Here is an 18,998-nt window from a genome sequence, read left to right as displayed (position 1 = left end):
AACTACTTTCGAAGTGGATACTTCTGCTATTGTACTACCGTCAAAAACAAGTTATTATCGGTCTACAGAAGTGATGTAAGAAGTATCATCTTGGAATTGCGGTTATATCACCAATACAACCGGTTGTTTTTGTATTGCACTAAATTTTAGATTTCTCGGTGTGCTCTAATATTTCGCTACTGTATTGCAGAGTAACCATAATATATTAATATAATATGCTACCTAGTAGGTATATTTAATTTATTACAGATTGTAAGAAGTATAAAGACTTGCCTGTAGAAATGATTTCGTTAGATACTTATTTAAATTAGCCAACATCGTGAGTAGTTAACAAAAAAGTTTATTAAACATGCGAACATTATAGTTAACTTAAAAAGTTTATTAAACAGGTCAATTCACAAGAACATTATGTTATAAATTTACTTAACTATAGTAGGTAACAAATGACTTATTACAAGGTACTTACGCGAGTTAGTGGGCTTATGAAAGAAACGTTTATTAAACAACTGCACCAAACCTAGGTTACCTATGCTATAATTCCAGTGTTAAGGTAATTAACTTAATATTACAAAATAGGTAGGTGTAATTAACTTAATATTACAAAATAATTAATCATATTTTACCTCTACATGCCTTTTTATGCTTTTATGTTTTAACATTCCTGTATTATTGTATTGTGATTAAAGTAAAAGACACTGGCATGTAACTCTGAACGCTTATTACGTTATAACTTAATTATTTAATCATGTTCACAGTGGATAATTTCTTGCTTTCGTGTTTAATTTACACCATAAAATACAAATATGTGATGATATACTGGTATAGAAGTAGGTACTTGCTGAATTGCCTACGATGTGATTCGAAAATTAGTGAAAAGTTACTGATGATACTTTTTCTGTGGATTTTAGAGATGATAATAGATTTATTTTTGCTGGCCACACAATACTTGCATTTGATTACGAATTTTATTAATAATTATTTTAGTCTTTTTAAATTTCATTTTATGTACGAGTAGGTGAAGTAATCATTGTAATATTTTATAAAATCTACCAAAGGTAAATAAGTGCCTAACGTTGCTAAATCCTCATCACAATTAATTTTTATCTTCTAACTACTCGACTTATAGTGATTAAATATTTATAATATGTACCTATTACTTACAAATAAAACTAATGATTATACACAGCAAAAGCTTTTTATTCGTATCATAATTTTATTGTTACTAGAACAGTTTTGTAAACTCAGTAAATAAAAGGCCTGCCATACGGCCATGCCATGCCCGCGTATAAAGATACTGGCAAATGGACTGGTATTTTGAAATTCCGCTGGCAAGCTATTAGTTATGCAAGCTACAGACATGTGTATCGTAGATAGATCGTAGGCTAAAAACTCTAAAAAGTCGCGCATTTGTGATTCAAATCGGTTCAGTAAAGTAAGTACATCTTCTCGTCTAGGCGTGAAGATTCATCAGTGCCTACAGATTGTATCTCTGAGTAGGTAATACATTAAAAAAATACTATATTAGAATGTCCAGCTCCAGCTATGTGTTACATAATTTAGAATAGGTACTACGCTGGTAAAAGTTATCTAGTATAATGTCAATACTAATCCTCCTCCGCCGCGGCGGCTGCAGCCGCGGCCGCCGCCGCCGCCGCCTCCTCGGCCGCCAACGCCTCGGCCTCCAGCCGCAGTCTCTCGCGCTCGTTCAACGCGTCTTGGATCAGCTGGTCGAGTTCTGGGCTCAGTAGAACTGATAGACCCGCAAGAATTGGGGTTACCTAAAACATTTCGTCAATGACCTAAGAGTATTTTACCAGAGGTACACTTAGTTCCCTTATAGGAACAAAATGTGGTAAAAATGTCAGTTTCCCTTTCAATGGATCGGAATACGATACGATAGGTACATGCCTAAATCAGAAACTAAATTATAGCTACTCTACCTATATATTTAGGGACAGTCCAATTATGAAGTAACAGGGGGTAAATGTGATATAACTTACCTCAACAAATATATCTTTCGATCCATCCCAAAGGACCAAGTAGCTTTCAAGAATCTCTTTGGCGGGCGCTATGGCGGGAAAGATTTTTGCAATCATACTAGAACATATAGATTAATCAAAATAAACCTAAAGCATATTAAATGCGACATGCGTAACAAAGCTAAAAAAACTTACTCATAAATGGGAATAATAGTGTCAGTGACAAACTTTATCTCTAGTTCAGGGATAATAATTTTGTTTTTTGGATCCAGGAAAGCTGGAGGCGCATCCCCACGGCTCTTATCTGATTCATCTTGGTTGAAGAACTCTGTGAACGCCTCTGCCTGAAATTTACATGTTTTTTTCATTGTCTTGGCTTCCACAACATTCTACACAAATAGCTGACAGAAAGACTAACGGCAGTTTTCTTAACGGAGCCCCAGTCCTTTATCTGGTCGCTGAAATCCGCCGCGTTCATCATCAGAGCCTGCAGAGCGGCGATGTGGATTTGGTTGCCGATGAGGTAGTCGCACGTTACCATCTTGTATTCGCTTACTTTTCTGGGAAAGGAATAAGTATTATGTCTTGTGAACCAGAAGCTAACAAAATCATCATCGTAATTTCTAAAAACGAAGTCATCATGTCACCTATAGGTACGAAGACTCACTTGTAATGAAGTGAGTGGCGACAAACATTAACCAGAATTAGAAATCAAAAGTCGAGTTCAAATAGGTTGCCAGAACGGACAGCCTACCCGAGGTGGTTTCTCCATTATACCTATTCGTGTGAAGAGTAGACTGAGCTGTATCAGGGACTATAATACAGAGTAACTGACTTGTAGTAATTGTTCAAGTCGGTTGCCAGGATGAAATCGCGCAGCAGTAGCAGCGCGCGGTCGTAGTCGCGCCTCGGCAGAGGCTCGAGGATGTCGCAGCCCTCCGTGTTGAGGATGCTCACAGCCTGCCCGAGGTGGTGTCTCTCCATCACACTTCCCTCGCTACAATATAGAGCAGCTAAGGCAGTTTCTGTTCAAAATAACGTAGCAAGTGTTAAAGAGCAACTTGACTACCGATTATATACACCGTGTTTCACTTAACACTAAAAACCTGAAAACCGTTTGTCCAGAGAATCGAGAGTAGAATCGATTGAGATATATCTTGACGGGGGTAATATTTTTATTTAAATTAGTATTATTAATTATTTTTTATGTGCCTATTCTATTGTATTCGTAATACAACATTATGTATATCGCATTGCTAGAGGTTGTTTACCTTTTTCAGTATTTGGCGGTATTAATACTGGCTGGTTACTTGGACGATTATTTTTTCCGCTACGAGTTTGACGTTGTTTGTCAGTTTAATCTTAATGTTTATCATAAGTCATAAGAAATTGAACTCGTACCTAATTACAACCTTGTCATTTTGAATATTGGGTTTAAATTAGCTTACTGCGATTACCTGTCCAATTGGAAGTTTACTGTGACAAAGCTTTAAAGTGTTTTACAGTGACATCTTAGCTGTCTATTGATAAACCTTATGTCGTTGCAGTAACGTACACAAATAAATAGTTTTATGGTTTATGATGGTAGTTAGCAATTATTTTATTGAGTGTAGAGCTAAAAGTCAAGTAGAGCTGTACAGAAAATTAAAAATTCAATTTAAAAAAAAGTAACCATCAGATTAAAAGATGAATACTCTAGATGAGTTTAAAAAAATAAAAATCAGTTGGGGTGTCTGAGGTTTTGAGTGATACCGGAAACACGTTGTATAATAGAGAAATAAGAGATAATGATAAATAAATACGAATGATAAATGAAATGGGTATATTTCACCAAAAAGAATACAAGACAAATATCACGGAATGATTACGAGAAGTAAAGCACGCGGACAATCAGCGGCTACAGAGGGGGAACTAGGCTGTCAGCGTATCGTCCAAGAATGCTGCTTCTGTTTCAGACGCTTGAACCCACCACCACCGTATCGGAGCAGCGACTATCGGATCAGGTGCGCGTCATTCAGCGGTCAAGGCGGTTGGATGACGCCACACTTGATCGGCTTCGCCAGGAGGCTCTCGCTGCTCGCGCGGACCCCGCCTCGGGGCGGAATTTGCCCGCCATGTCGCCGGACCCGGTGCCCGAACCCGACCTGGCACCGGATGCGCCGCGGGTTGATTCCGGTAACGACGGCGGGGACTTCGCGAGTCAGAGCGTGAGTGAGCCTGCTAATGAGCAACTGAGGAGGTCTTTGGAAGAGGCGATTACGCAGTATCGCTCCACAAACAATCCTAGGCCACGATTACCACGTCTGCCTATGAATAGACGCAATCTAGCGTTAATGGGAGCCTTAAACGCTTTACTAGAGCCATTTATACGGACTAGTAAAGATCTAGATGATACACACTCGATCATGTACTGCGGAGCCATCGCGGCGTGTCGTGTTGCTCGAGTCAAGTTTCCGGACGCTGACCGTGCAACTAGGACCGCCGGAGGTGTCCCTGCATGGCAAGTACGGATCGAGCGTCGTATCAACTCGTTTAGGACTCTCATTGCAAAGCTGATCTGCTTCAGAGGGGTAATAATCGCCCTCGAGTAATGCGTTTTGTGAACCAGGCATTCGCGGGGACGGACATCAGGCCCCGCGACTATTTGGCCAATGTCACAGAGCGCATCGACTTCCTGAAGCAGAAAGTCTATGCATGGGCAAGCCGTATTCGCCGCTACAGAAAGCGTGTAGACCGATTCCAGCAGAATCGTCTTTTTCAAAGCGACCAAAGGAAAGTATACCGAAGGTGGGAGGAAACCGACCCTCGTGTGTCTGACGTGCAGCTGCCGGATGCTACTGCCATGTCTGATTTCTGGCGTAGCATCTGGTCGGTGCCCGTCGAACACACGGAGAGTGAGTGGATGACCGTTGTCGAACGCGAGTGCGAGAACATCGAACCTATGGGGGCTATCACCATCAGCCCCGACGACGTAAGTTGTGCTACCCGTACGACCCAGAACTGGAAAAGTCCTGGACCGGACGGATTGCACAACTTCTGGCTAAAATGGTTTCGATGCTCGCACTCGCGTTTGGCAACGCAATTTCAACAAGCCCTCGATCTTGGTTCTCTCCCACCTTCCCTAACAACTGGTGTTACTTTCCTGCTCTATAAGTCCGGTAGTACCACGGAAGCAAAAAACTACAGACCCATTACGTGCTTGCCTACACTTTACAAGCTCCTTACATCCATTTTGAGAGCAAAAATTAACGCGCATATTGTCGCTAACAACATTCTGGCTCCCGCTCAAAATGGATGTAGGGTTGGGTCCCGTGGTACTAAAGAGCTCCTCCTCATAGACATGACCATCTGCCAACAAGTTCGGCGGAACAAGGGAGCCATCTCGGCCGCTTGGATTGACTATAAGAAGGCCTATGATTCGGTGCCTCATTCATGGCTGAGAAGGGTATTGGAGCTGTATAAACTTGATGCAGCTTTAATATCCTTCCTGGCTGCATGTATGAGGCAGTGGATCACAGTCCTTCGTCAACCAGGAGGCCCCCCTGGCCCGCAGGACTTCATAAGGATTGAGCGAGGAATATTCCAGGGTGACAGTTTGAGTCCATTATGGTTCTGCCTAGCTCTGAATCCCCTCAGCACGCTGCTGAAGGATTCTGGGCTAGGTTGCCGGCTTCGGAGAGAGGGTGAAGTCATCTCTCACCTTCTGTACATGGACGATCTCAAACTATTTGCACCGAACACCCAAGACCTGATGGTGCTATTGAAAACCACAGAAGTTTTCAGTACCGCCATCAGAATGGAGTTTGGTGTCGATAAGTGTGCGGTCATGCATGTACAGCGGGGGGAGGTTGTAAATTCAGAAAATTTACAACTTTCTGAGACGATGTCGTTCAGATCTATCTCTGAATCAGAAACCTATAAGTACCTTGGTATGTCACAGTCGTTGGGTATTGAGGATGTTGGCATTAGACGGTCGGTAAAGGAGCGCTTTTTCAGTCGGCTCACAAAAGTCCTTAACAGTCTTTTGTCAGGAGGCAACAAAGTGCGCGCCTTTAACGCCTGGGTAATGCCTCTACTCACATACTCCTTTGGCATACTACGGTGGACCCAGACTGAGCTGGACGCCCTGGATCGGAGGGTCCGTTCACTGCTTACCACACATCGTATGTTACACCCGCGCTCGTCTGTTATGAGATTGTACATCCCACGGAAGTGCGGAGGTCGAGGCTTCCTAAACGCCAAAGATCTCCACAACCGTGAGGTGTACAATCTCAGGAATTACTTCCTTAACAACGAGTGTGGGATGCATCGTGATGTGGTGGCAGTTGACGGAAACCTCACGCCGCTCTCCTTGGCGAAAGAGAACTGGCGCAAACCTGTGGTACTAAGTACTGCGGACCGCAAGGCGGTATGGGAGAGCAAGCAGCTACACGGGCGGTTCTACAAGGCCCTCACGGGACCCGATGTAGACCTGCTCGCATCGGTGAACTGGTTACGATTCGGGGACCTCTTCGGAGAAACCGAGGGTTTTGCCTGTGCAATTGCGGACGAAGTTATGATGACGAACAACTACCGGAAATATATCCTGAAGGACGGTACGGTCGACATTTGTCGGGCATGCCGCCGTCCCGGAGAGTCACTCAGGCATATCATTTCCGGTTGTTCTCATCTTGCTAACGGCGAGTAGGTACTTGCACAGACATAATTTCGTAGCCAGGATTATTCACCAGCAACTTGCTCTTCAATACGGCCTTGTGGACCGCGAAGTACCGTACTACAAGTACTTGCCTGCGCCAGTTCTTGAAAATGGTCGTGCCACGCTCTATTGGGATCGATCTATTATCACTGACAGGACTATTGTAGCCAATAAGCCTGACATTGTGATAATAGATCGAAATGAAAATAAATACTGAGAATAAATGAAACTAAAGTATAATTATATTTATGTAAAAACAATTTTACCTCCGTTCACTTGAAAACCACTAGCAGTTCCACGGTGGTCCAGATCATGAACTAGACACGCTATCAGGTACATCAATGCTTGCAGGTCGCTGATAAAGACCAGATTATTTATTAAATTCAACACTGGTACTTTTTAAAAGACGAATCGTTTATCAGATTTGTTTCAACGTACCTAAAGTATCCTCGCTTCACCAACTGAAAGTTTAGCAGCGCAGCGTAGGCCCACTGAGCTACGCTGAAGGCATGGTACCAATTGTGGTATGGCACGTCCCGGTAACTCTTCCTTACTAGAAGCACGAACCGCACTAGCTTTGATTGCTTCATGTTGAACCTAAAAGATATGTTTAGATTTCAACGGTAGGTATGCATTGCATCTACTGTGTGCCGGCCAAGGGCGAAATAATTAATTTTCGATGAACATATATAGGAGCCAAAATAAGTGTCTCGTTTACGTAAATGCGATACCACAGATATGAAGCAAAGCAATACAGTTTAAGTAAGATGATAACTACTAGAAAGATATTGCATTCATAATTACTTTCGTATAAATCCCAAATCACTGAACATCTTGACGACCAAGCACGGAAGCTCCCTTAGAGGCAGACCTCGCGTGTTGAAATGCAGTGATGAGAACTCTGGAATGTTGTGGAATCCCTTGCAATCTAGCACTTTTGACATTTCTGAGTCGCTCACCTGTTGAGTTTATGTAAAGTTAAAAATATTTTGTACGAAAGGATAAAGGTTATATGCGAGTAACGACAGCAGCATACAAAAGCAAGCGGGTACGTATCACAATGTCTATAGTTAAAAAACCTAACGTTAAATGACCTACGTTCAAAATACCTAAAATCAAAATACATAATGGTGTTTCGACCGAAATTCAAAATACCTAAAGTTTAAAAAGGTGCATATTATAATGACTAAAATAAAAAACTAACGTTCAATGACCTACGTTCAAAATACCTAAAATTAAAAAAAACTAACGTTAAATGACCTACGTTCAAAATACCTAAAATCGAAATACCTAATGATTAAATCCGAAAAGCAAAAACCTAATGATTAAATCCGAAGAGCATTATGTTAATGCCTAAATTGAAGAATAAAGAATTTTATTTCAATTTTTCTAACTTTATTTTTGTTTTTATGTTTGGTCACAACTAACCTAACCTTCTTCTAACCTAACCTAAACCTATTTTAAAGGTCGTGCGTTGATGTGAAGGGTCGAAATTCTAACCTAACCTAAACCTACTCTGTAAGCCGTTCTTTTCTGAGTGATCGCAGTTCTAACCTAACCTAAACCTACTCTGTAAACTGTTTGTTTTTGTGTGTGGTCACAGTACTAACCTAACCTAAACCTAATCTATAAACCGTTTGTTTTTGCGCGTGGTCACAGTTTCAACCTAACCTAAACCTACTTTAAAAGCCGTTAGTTGTTGTGTAAAGGCCGAGTTCTAACCTAACCTAAACCTACTCTAATATAGGATTTAAACCAATCGGGCTCCCTCTATTTGGCATACCTTTAATTGTCCGAAACGATTTTCGCATAACAAACTTCGCATAATCTATTTTCGAGGAATGTTAATTTGTCAGAAAAATTATTTGACATAATCTAAAATAATACTAATATTACTTTGTCCGAAAATAAGTTCGCATAATACTTTTTACGCCGATCGTTTTTTATGAATAACATTGACTTGCTTAATTGTATTTGGCATATTTCTTAAAATCAGAATAACCACCCATACTAAATGCAGTCAGGAGAGTTGGTTAGGTTAGGTTAGAACTGCGACCTCAATAAATACAATATTTTGTTAAGAATGCACGAATGTCGGTTAGGTTAGGGTAGGTTTTATAACTGCAACATCAATATAGTAGTATTTAATTAGCTATGATAAAAATTCTGCGTGATAAATTTCGACTAAACAATGCTATGCATAAAAACCATTCGACGAAAAACCTTTATGCACAACATATATTCGAACAAACAAAAATATGCCTAGATAAATTATGTGTAACTATACTATTCTTAAAATTAATACTTCAATATACCCTTTTTTACGCTCGCGGAACCTACACTACTACTTCGGTATTTTGACCAGTTAATCATTTTAGGTATTTTGACCATAGGGTATTTCAAATGTTGGTGTATAAAATTTAGGTGACATAGTTTTTGGTATTTCAAACATTAGGTATTTAGTCCAATAGGTATTTTAAATTTCGGTAATTCGTGCGTAGGTGTAACTTGCTTAGGTATTTAAAATCATTAGGTATTTTGATTTTAGGTATTTTGAACGTAGGTCATTTAACGTTAGGTTTTTTAATTTTAGACATTGTGATACGTACCCAAGCAAGCACCTACAATTCCCTATGACCAGAGTTTAACCCTCAGGAAACTCGTTGGAAATAGGTAAACCCTTTTGGATCTAAGTACATCTAAAACTCTGCCCTATACTTAAGAGGCCGTAACAGCAGTTACTTCGGGGATATTATTTCAAGTATGTACGAGTTAGATACAGTATGTTTTTCCTTACCTCAATATGGTACATGTTTAGTTCATGACCCCGGATATTCCTGATGCTGGCCTCCTGTATTTTCTGGTACACCACCGAGTGCAAAATGCAGACACCGCAGTACACGCTGAACGAAAGCGCCATCTCCTCGTCCATCGAGTCGAAGAACGGGTCGCCTATCTTGTTGATTAGTATACCCACTCCGATGATCCCTTGCTGCTCACGAATCGGGAAAGTCAGACTGGTTCTAAAAATGAAACAATTAAGTGAAAGTTACGGCAGACCAAGCCTGATGTGCATGATTTTTAACATCAATTCTTTACCTACTGGTTTGGTTAACTAGATTAGGTAACTACTTTTTCTTAATATTGGCATAATGCAATTTCATTATCAATATCTGGGCGACCGAGCTTCGCTCGGTTCTATTTTAATATATCACGTCTTTAGATAAAAAAAAACTCTTATAAATACAAAAACAAAAAAAAAGACAAAAAACAAAAACCTCATTTCTGGCCGGGATTCGAAACCCTGACACCTACGATCTATCTGCGTACATTAGACCGACCTCGTGCGACTGAGCTAAGCGGAATCGATGCGCGCGCGGCGAAATTAAGGACCATATTTTACGTTTACAAATGCGAAAGAAAAACTCATGAAAACTCGAAAATTCGCGTTTTCCGGGATCTAAGGCTACGCTAGATCGAGTTTTCACCCCCGAAAACCCCCACAAAACAAATTTCAGCGAAATCGTTAGAGCGGTTTCCGAGATCGTCGGTATATATAAATAAATAAATAAATAAATAAATAAATAAATATACAAGAATTGCTCGTTTAATAGTATAAGATTATGGAGTGGCTTACCGTTTTACATTAGTTACCGTGCTGGTTTGGCGTTGAATACTCATGGAATGTACTTTAACTCCCTGATATATCCTATACCTAGCCAAGCTAGGAGTCTTTGACATGAGTTACAAATCACTAGATATAAATGATATAATATACTACTGTAGTAAAGCTTTAGGTATAGTTTTATTTAATAAGGGTTCACCTTCAAGTTAGGTAGGTAGGTAATTGGTTTGTTACCAAAATATACCGGAAGTGCCTGATTCAAGCATGAGATTAGATGTTTTTCATCACATTTGCTGTTTAAAGGTATCATTGCGTCTACGTGTACTGAAGCATAATGTACTATTCTATTCCCAAGGGAATAATGGAATTAGTTTTAAAAATTAATACAATCCATACAATACTTCAGGCAAGGGATGTTTCAATCTGCCAAGGATTTTTATTCCACAACCAAAATTTGACTATTAAGCAACTATTAAGCTATACAATAGTACATTACGATACAAGTGCGTAAAAAAGGAAGTTCGTAACGAGTGGCGATAAATTAAAACACGACCGAAGGGAGTGTTTTAAATCGACACGAGTTACGAATTTCCTTTTCGCACGTGTATCGTACGACGTTTTTCAGTACAGATGAGCCTCCGAAATTTCGACCTGGCATATAATGAACCACTTCTCGAACTAGTGCGTAAAAAAACGACCATCTGTACTGAAAAATATATTTACGGTATGAAAAATGCATTTTATTTATGTTTTACAATTATTTCAGGGTGTTTTGCATTTATTTCGTAAATTTAACTCAGATAAATCGTTATAATTGACAATCTGACAATATGTTCTCGACTCGCGCTTGACCGCGTGCCAGCGCGAGGCGCCCACCGTTGCCTAGCAACGGAGAGTACAACAGATCAAAATTAATGAATAAATGAAAAATAAATAAAAATTTAGTTCAATTATATGATTTACATGCTTTTTTGAACATTGCATTTAATTTATATGCAGGATTATCGTGTTTGTTTTCAAAAACAATGGATTTAATATGAATAATCTGATATAGATGAAGATACACTAATGGTCTTTGCGCCGTCGGCGTCGTTGCGTTGAAGGTTTTGCCTTATGACTTTTTTTTTGTATTTTTCTCTCAAATGTGATGAAAAACATTGTGTGTAACTCAGGAGGTAAGAATATTAAATACCTACTCGTGTCTATATTCACTCCAGCCTGCGGCTGTCGTGAATATATCAGGACACTAGTATTTAATGACCCCCTTACCTCCCTTGTTGCACAATGTTCTATTATGTGGGGTTACTGCATCTTTAAAAAATCCACGGACTTTTGTATAAAAAAGGAGAGCGCACTTTACGTCAATCCCTGGGCGACTGTCGACATCAGGGTCGTAAGCTGGGTGTTGTGTAGCGTTCCTAGCGTTCACAATGGTGCCGGTTTTGATCACTTGCCCCGCGATCCCGCGGTCCATTGGAAATCGTCGTTCGAACGTTTCGTCGGTACCCTATGAGAAATGTGTTCATAGGTAAATTCGTATGTAGATGGAGGGGTTTTCGGGATCCATTTTTCATGGACTTCTATAGATACTGGAGAAATTTAGGGAACCCGGGGAATAGAGTATTATTGACGCTACGCCACTGGTAGATACCTAATTACCTATACCTACCTATTTACCTATGAAATATGGTAACGAGCATCAGAAATCAATCAATCAACAGAATATTTTTTTATTTGTAATAGGATTTAATCAAGGCTGTGAGCTGACCTTTGTGTAGCAGGTCTCAACGAGCTCCATGCGGTCCAGGTCGAGGATCATCAGGGCACAAAGTTCCGCGTCCACCACGCGCTTACCCTGGTCCGTGGCCAGTCTCACCAGCGAGTGCAGCGACGCCACCTTTCCAACAGTTACACTTTATATACAGGGTGTCCCAGAAGTACCAAGCCACAATGACACCAGAGGTAGGGCAGCTCAAGAGGACCCTAACCAACCTAACATGACTTCAGTAAAATGTTCACCGTTTTCGAGTAATTTCCAAACTAAGATTGTCTTTTTAGAATCGCCTTTCGTCTAACATTTTTAGTTCTAGCATCCAATTTTAATTCCTTAAACGTTCCTTTTTGGTGTGCATCAAATCATGAATAGTTAATTTAGAAGCCAGGTCTTATTTAGTCAGTAATTCATGATAAATGCTAAAAAAATCATTAGATTTGAATAATTAGACGGAAGTAGATTCTAAAAAAAAACTCATTTTGAAAATTACTCTGAAATGGTGAACATTTTACTGAGGTCATGTTAGGTTGGTTAGGGTACTCTTGAGCTGCCCTACCTCCGGTGTCACTGTGGCGTGGCACTTCTGGGACACCCTGTATTATTGGAGTTAGGGCCGGTTGCATCAAACCGTCTTTCATCGTTAAAGCGTTCGTTAAATATTATTGTATGGGAAGTTCCATAGACGTCTGCTGCGTGACGACGATGATGTGTCTTTCAAAAGTGGTTAATGCAACTGGCCCTTAGCTTATGTTTACGTTCACTATAAGTATAAAGACACCTCGATAATCTCGACATACATATGATTCTGATTAACCTTTCGCGCAAACATTTTGCATGGTGTAAATTATTCTTGCTATACCTATGTATGTGTATTAGGTATATCAGGTATATCTAATAGAGGTTGGTGTAATAACTGTCATACAACATTAGAGGAATAAGTAAGGGAAGAGTTGTAACTCCACACCTACATCAGAAAATGCGAGTTATTTGTATAGGCATAGTTGAGGAGTGTCTTTTCAAAAGGACTTATTTCTATAAGTCAACAGAGGTTATTTTTATCTATGTCTTCCTAGAGAAATAAACCTTGTTGACTTATAGTTATAATGACATCTAGCTACAATCACGCGTCAATCACGCGTCAACTAGCGTAAATTATCACTACTGCTACTTGTCAATAGATGTCGCAACGAACGAAGAGTCTAATGCTCACCAATTTTTAGGTAATATTACAATAGTATTAATAATCAGTATTCTGTTTTCAATTCCTTCTGCTTGTAATATAAGTTGTAAACTGTTCTAATATTATTTTTTTGGCAGACGAGACTGCTGACACCTAGTATCGAGTAGTGGTACTGATTAATTCACGCTATTTGACGTGTGATTGACGTGTGATTGTCGCTAGATGTCACTATAATTATGCCTATACAAATAACTTGCATTTACTGATGTATAGAGTTACAACTCTTCCCTTAGGTACTTATTTCTCTATGGTCATACAATAAACCTAAATAAAATTTTAAAATTGTAGTTACTTGAGTGAACAATCGTTTAGCGACGCGAAGCAGCTGCTGGCACTTATATTTCACAGACTTTTCATGTTCTAAAGAATGCTCTTCTTTACAGTTGGCCAGCATAGCCTGGGAACATAAAATAAATTATTAAAGTACCTACCTTTTTACGACAAAAAAAAAGAACAACCATTATCACTCATGCGCATGATGACGGTGTTCTCAGAAGGGATTACCATATTTTCCATAGTTCACGGTCTACCGCGTTCTCTTTCAAATATCTACGTTTATGACTTTATGACTTCTTAACCCCCGACGCAAAAACGAAGGGGTGTTATAAGTTTGACGTGTCTGTCTGTCTGTCTGTCTGTCTGTCCGTCTGTCTGTCTGTCTGTTTGTCTGTCTGTCTGTGGCATCGTAGCTCCCGAACGGATAAACCGATTTAGATTTAGTTTTTTTTTGTCTGAAAGCTGAGTTAGTCGGGAGTGTTCTTAGCCATGTTTCATGAAAATCGATCTACTATGTCGCAGTCGGGGGTTTTTTCAAAATTTTAATTTTGTGGTTATTATAAATTATATGTACGTACAATGTGATCAGTGGCATATGTGGCGGCATTCTTGGCGTTATTTTTTTACTACGTCCGTGGCAAACAAGCATACGGTCCGCCCGATGGAAAACGGTCATCGTAACCTATGGACGCTTGCAACTCAAGGAGTGTCACATGCGCGTTGCCAACCCATTAGAAACTTATAAAAGCTCTTTTTTCTGATTACTTACTAGTTGTCAGAGATTTTAATATCGAAAAAGAAAAATACAGAAACTTACAGAAAACACTCGTGGACGTAGGTGACGACATGCTCTTCTTGCTCCTTCGGCGAGACCAAGCACACGACGATGGCAAACGGCTTGCCTAGCACCGGGACCATAGTGATGTGTTTTTTGCCGCCATCCCTTATGTACTGACAGGCAAAACGAGGCGTTCAATTTTATTTAGGTATAAATATTTGAATTACCTGACCTGAGAAGGTTTTACTAATGAAAGTGAGCCACAGCTAATAGTGGACCTCGACGTTCATGTTAGGCAGCGTTCCCACTTAAGGGACCGGCCACACTTAAGAGACGCATGTCCTGGTGTGCGGAATGGACGTCCGCGCCACGCCGCCTGAATGTAATTCAAAAAACGTCTCCTCAGTACAGTACATTTGGGCGCGCGTCCTGGGGGCGCGTCTTACGTCCTTCCTATACAAAATGTACTGAGGAGACGTTTTTTTAATTACAATCAGGCGGCGTGGCGGAGCGGAGACGTCCGTTGCGCGCCACGAGACACGCGACGCCTAAGTGTGGCTGGTCCCTAGGTATACATGTATAGTACCTATATTTCGTTATAAACGGTCAAGTAAATTTGTTAGTTTAAATTTGAAAATTATCAAATCTATCAAAAATTCTCACTAAAGCAAGAACCACAGACCAATACAACAAGACGGGGCCCCTTACAGGGCGACTCGCGGTCACCAAGCATACGACAAATCAGGTGTATAAAAGTTTGAACGCGTGCGACACCGATCACCGATCAGTAGCGCCCAAGTAGGTATACGACCCGCTAACAGTGTTCGTGTCCGCTCGGGAAAAAATCTTAAATAATTAAATTTGGTTGCAAACAATGGTCTCTTGCAGCATAAAGTGGTGTGGCAAGTCTTCTAACACTTCCACATATAAAAAAGATGGAATAACATTCCACAGATAAGTCAAATTAATTATTTTGTTGAATATTGTTTATTATCCGCGGAGTTCATTTATACTGGTCAATATGATTGTACTGAGCGGCGCCGAGGCGCGTCCATCCCTTTTTGCCTAGTTTACAATGCGATATGCTATCCCTTTCACATAAACGACTAGGGATGGGGCCATGTTAGTTTATGTCTGTTGCTTCGTACTACCGTTCGTACCATGTGCTACCATTTTATGAAATATAAAAGAAAGCAGATTTGTAATTGTGAATAATTATCTAGAATCTGTAGAGTCTGTAGTGTTATTTAGTTGATTGATTAGTTTAAAATATTTAGTTGGTAATTTAACTTAGTAAACGTAAGTAAAAATGCACAGTTTAGTTATTACTTATTAGTTACTAGAATGATTTTTATTGAGGTGCTATCACAATCATTATCCTCCTTGCGTTATCCCGGCATCGGCATTCGCCACGGCTCATGGGAGCCTGGGGTCCGCTTTGGAAACTAATCCCAAGATTTGGCGTAGGCACTAGTTTTATGAAAGCGACTGCCATCTGACCTTCCAACCCGAAGGGTAACTAGGCCTTATTGGAATTGAGGTCAACAACTCAACATCATAATCAGACATGAAATTTAATCTATCGCCACGTTTCTGGTCCATCAGCAGATCAGCTCCAATTCCATGATACCATAATATTGCACCGTCACGTGATTTATGTGTTCAAAATTAATTCGTAATTATGTGTGCAAAATTTCAGCTCAATCGGTTAAAAATATCTGCTTTTAAAAGTCGCATGATTTCACCCGAATATACTAACATTGCAAGTTAAATAAAAGCTTGCAAAAACGCCTAACTTGCGATTTCTTACCATTACTTGTAGAAATAATACTTTATAACTAAAGAAATATAAATAAGTTAGAAAAACTGCTATAATATTATAATTTGTTGCAAAACAAATTCACCACAGTACTGGTACCGTACCGGTACCATTGTCTATAATAGACATGTCCCATTCCCATCCCTACGGCTAAGCGTAAAGGCGCGCCATTATTTGAAACGACCAATGGCAGCACCGTGCGCTCCCGCCTCACCCCGCAAGGATTGGTGATTTGCGTCTCGAACAATATCGCTTGCATTAGGCTTCTAGTGGGGTGTTCTGTGGCAAGAACACTCTAACAGATTATTCGTATAAAAATTCCAGAAAATTTCGTCATTCGATTTTTTTTTATTGAAAATATCACAAATATTGATACTTACAGGTGATACAATTTTTTGAACGTCATCATATAAATCAGTGAATAAAATCGTCTGTTGATACGAATGTTTAGCAACGTTTATGAACTTCTGGCAATCCTGAAAAAAAAAACACTGTAAAAATTATCAGCTATAAATTTTGTTCAGGTACCTAATACTTGTGACTATTATTAAGTAATGGGGAGATCATGAACCTATAATTCTATAATACCTACTATTGTTAACAGTTTCTCTGTGGGGGAGATTAAAAGATACCTAATATAAGCATGTAATTGTATTAAGAATGTTAATTATAGAATAGAATAGAATAGAATAGAATATCTTTATTGCGAACCATGGTACACGTAGAGTTGTTACATTTCATTAAAATAGAGCGACATGGCGCCCTGAGAGGGCATTGCAAAGCAGTCTTATATCTAGTTATCGTAAAACAAAACAAATACTTAAAAGTAGTGTTTACATATTAGCGAATTATTTTGTCCTAGCCTATTTTTGTATTCAGTAAGTAGGAATACTTACTAATATTTAGGTATACTCAAGAGAGCACATAGGTTAGGAAAATAATAGTTATTAGTAGTATCTTAAGTATATCTAGTTATAAACATTTGTCCTCCATATACTCTTGGACGGAATAATATGCCTTTGATATTAAAAGTGTTTTTAATTTTGATGAGAATGAGTTAAGGTTTTTTATATTTCTAATATTATTTGGCAGTTTATTATAAATCTGTATCGCTCTGAAATATGGGCCGTTTTTATAGATATCTAAAATTGGTTCCGGGGGAGAGAGCTTATCATTACGACGTGCACTTTTACAAAATTCAAATAAATGTATGTTCTTTCTGACAAAGTTTGAAATTTCGAAGATGTAGAGAGATGGGAGAGTTAAAATTTTAAGGTTAGTGAAAAGTTTTTTGCAGCTGTCAGTTTGTTTTTTATTGGTTAGGATGCGGACACATTTTTTTTGGGCTACAAGGAGATCGTGGGCATCACTGCCATGGCCCCATAGAATGATACCATAACGTAACCAGGCTTGTGCGTAAGAATGGTATGCGGACAGAGCGCACTCTGTATGTGTGTTTGACTTTAGAATGCTCAAAGCGTATAAAAGGGTGGACAGCTTAGATTTTATTTTTGAAATGTGTTTTTTCCAGTCGATATGAGTGTCAATATTTATCCCTAATAAGGTGTTTTCAGTGTCTTCTTTTATATTTAAATCTTTTAATAACGGGGCTAAATCGGTAGGTTTTTTCTGATAGGGCCTGAATTGCATAAGTCTTGTCTTAGTAGTATTTATTATTAGGTTGTGATCTTGTAACCAGCCAGTGACATTTGAGAATGTTTCTTTAATATGGGTATAGTTGTTTGAGTTATTGTCATGTTTAAACAGAAGGGTGATATCATCAGCAAATATGATACATTTATGTTCGGTTATTTTAGGGAGATCGTTGATATATATAAGGAACAGCAAGCATCCTAAAACGCTGCCTTGCGGGATAGAGTTGTTAATAGTGTGCCACTTAGATTGCAGTTTTATTAATTTGTTAATTAACATTTTCGATGTTTGAGGTCCTATGGCCCTTTGATTTCGAAATAAACCTATCTGTCTGTCATAGGTACCTAAAACATACCAAATAAGTGGAATACAAGTATCTACTAACCACAAGTTTATTTTTCTTTCCAAGCGCTTTCGTCCCCACCGCTTCGATGTAGGCTTCCGCGCGCTCGCCGTTCACCACCACCACAAACACCAGCTCCGAGTCACATTCCTCGCTGAGCTTTGTATCGAAAATAACAAATTAACAATGCATGTATAGTTAGGTAACTACGGAACCCTACACTGAGCATGGTCCGACTGGTCCGAGATGCATTTTCTGCGATAGGGGTCTGGGGTATCGCTCAACTGCCTGCCGTCGCTTTGTAGTTTCAAAGAAAAGGTGTGAATCACACGACGATCCTGTATGATATTAATTTTATTGTACCTGGCCTACAAATTATATACCAGTGTGCTTCTTGCCAAATAAGCATAAAGGCCGACCTTAAGCCGCCGCAGTTAGAAGTGTTTTCTTATAAATTTATCGATAAAATATAATATAATTATGTTTACATACGTAAGCATTTATTTTAGTCTGCAAATGAGAACAAGCGTCGTCTTCCAGACTTATAATTAAGTCTAGAGCTTTCCCGGGATCGCTATTTCGAATTCGACCATGTTTTTTGGAACTCATCATGTTAAATGCTATGAAATTAATATAATAACACAATACCTAACACAACTTTATTTATTTTTACCGCCATGACATATCAGTCTCTCCACAGTGTTTACTTGCCAGTAAAGTGGTACATGGCAAGTACATGGAGTTTTGGCATCTGGCCTTCCTTATCAGTAGAAAAAGAAAAGATTGAATGAAATTTATATTTTGCGCCTTTTTTA

The 18,998-nt window shown here is 39.3% G+C and overlaps 1 protein-coding gene across 1 annotated transcript; it reads right to left on the bottom strand.

Moving 5' to 3' along the window:
- Positions 1–407: 407 nt before the first annotated feature.
- On the bottom strand, positions 408–18,862 carry LOC125225749 (cGMP-dependent 3',5'-cyclic phosphodiesterase-like). Its single transcript, XM_048129625.1, is given in 17 exon segments — positions 408–1,778; positions 2,001–2,097; positions 2,175–2,323; positions 2,398–2,539; positions 2,815–3,004; positions 6,942–7,030; positions 7,114–7,272; positions 7,480–7,634; positions 9,473–9,698; positions 11,656–11,807; positions 12,069–12,197; positions 13,607–13,683; positions 13,686–13,711; positions 14,408–14,541; positions 16,568–16,663; positions 18,226–18,342; positions 18,857–18,862. Coding segments are annotated over 17 exon segments (2,118 nt in total). The 3' UTR covers positions 408–1,604.
- Positions 18,863–18,998: the final 136 nt, after the last annotated feature.

The sequence above is a fragment of the Leguminivora glycinivorella genome, chromosome 1, assembly GCF_023078275.1.
Source record: "Leguminivora glycinivorella isolate SPB_JAAS2020 chromosome 1, LegGlyc_1.1, whole genome shotgun sequence".
In the NCBI taxonomy this organism is placed as follows: domain Eukaryota; kingdom Metazoa; phylum Arthropoda; class Insecta; order Lepidoptera; family Tortricidae; genus Leguminivora; species Leguminivora glycinivorella.
The sequence above is the reverse complement of the archived record's forward strand: the minus strand, read 5'-3'. Positions and strand labels throughout refer to the sequence as shown.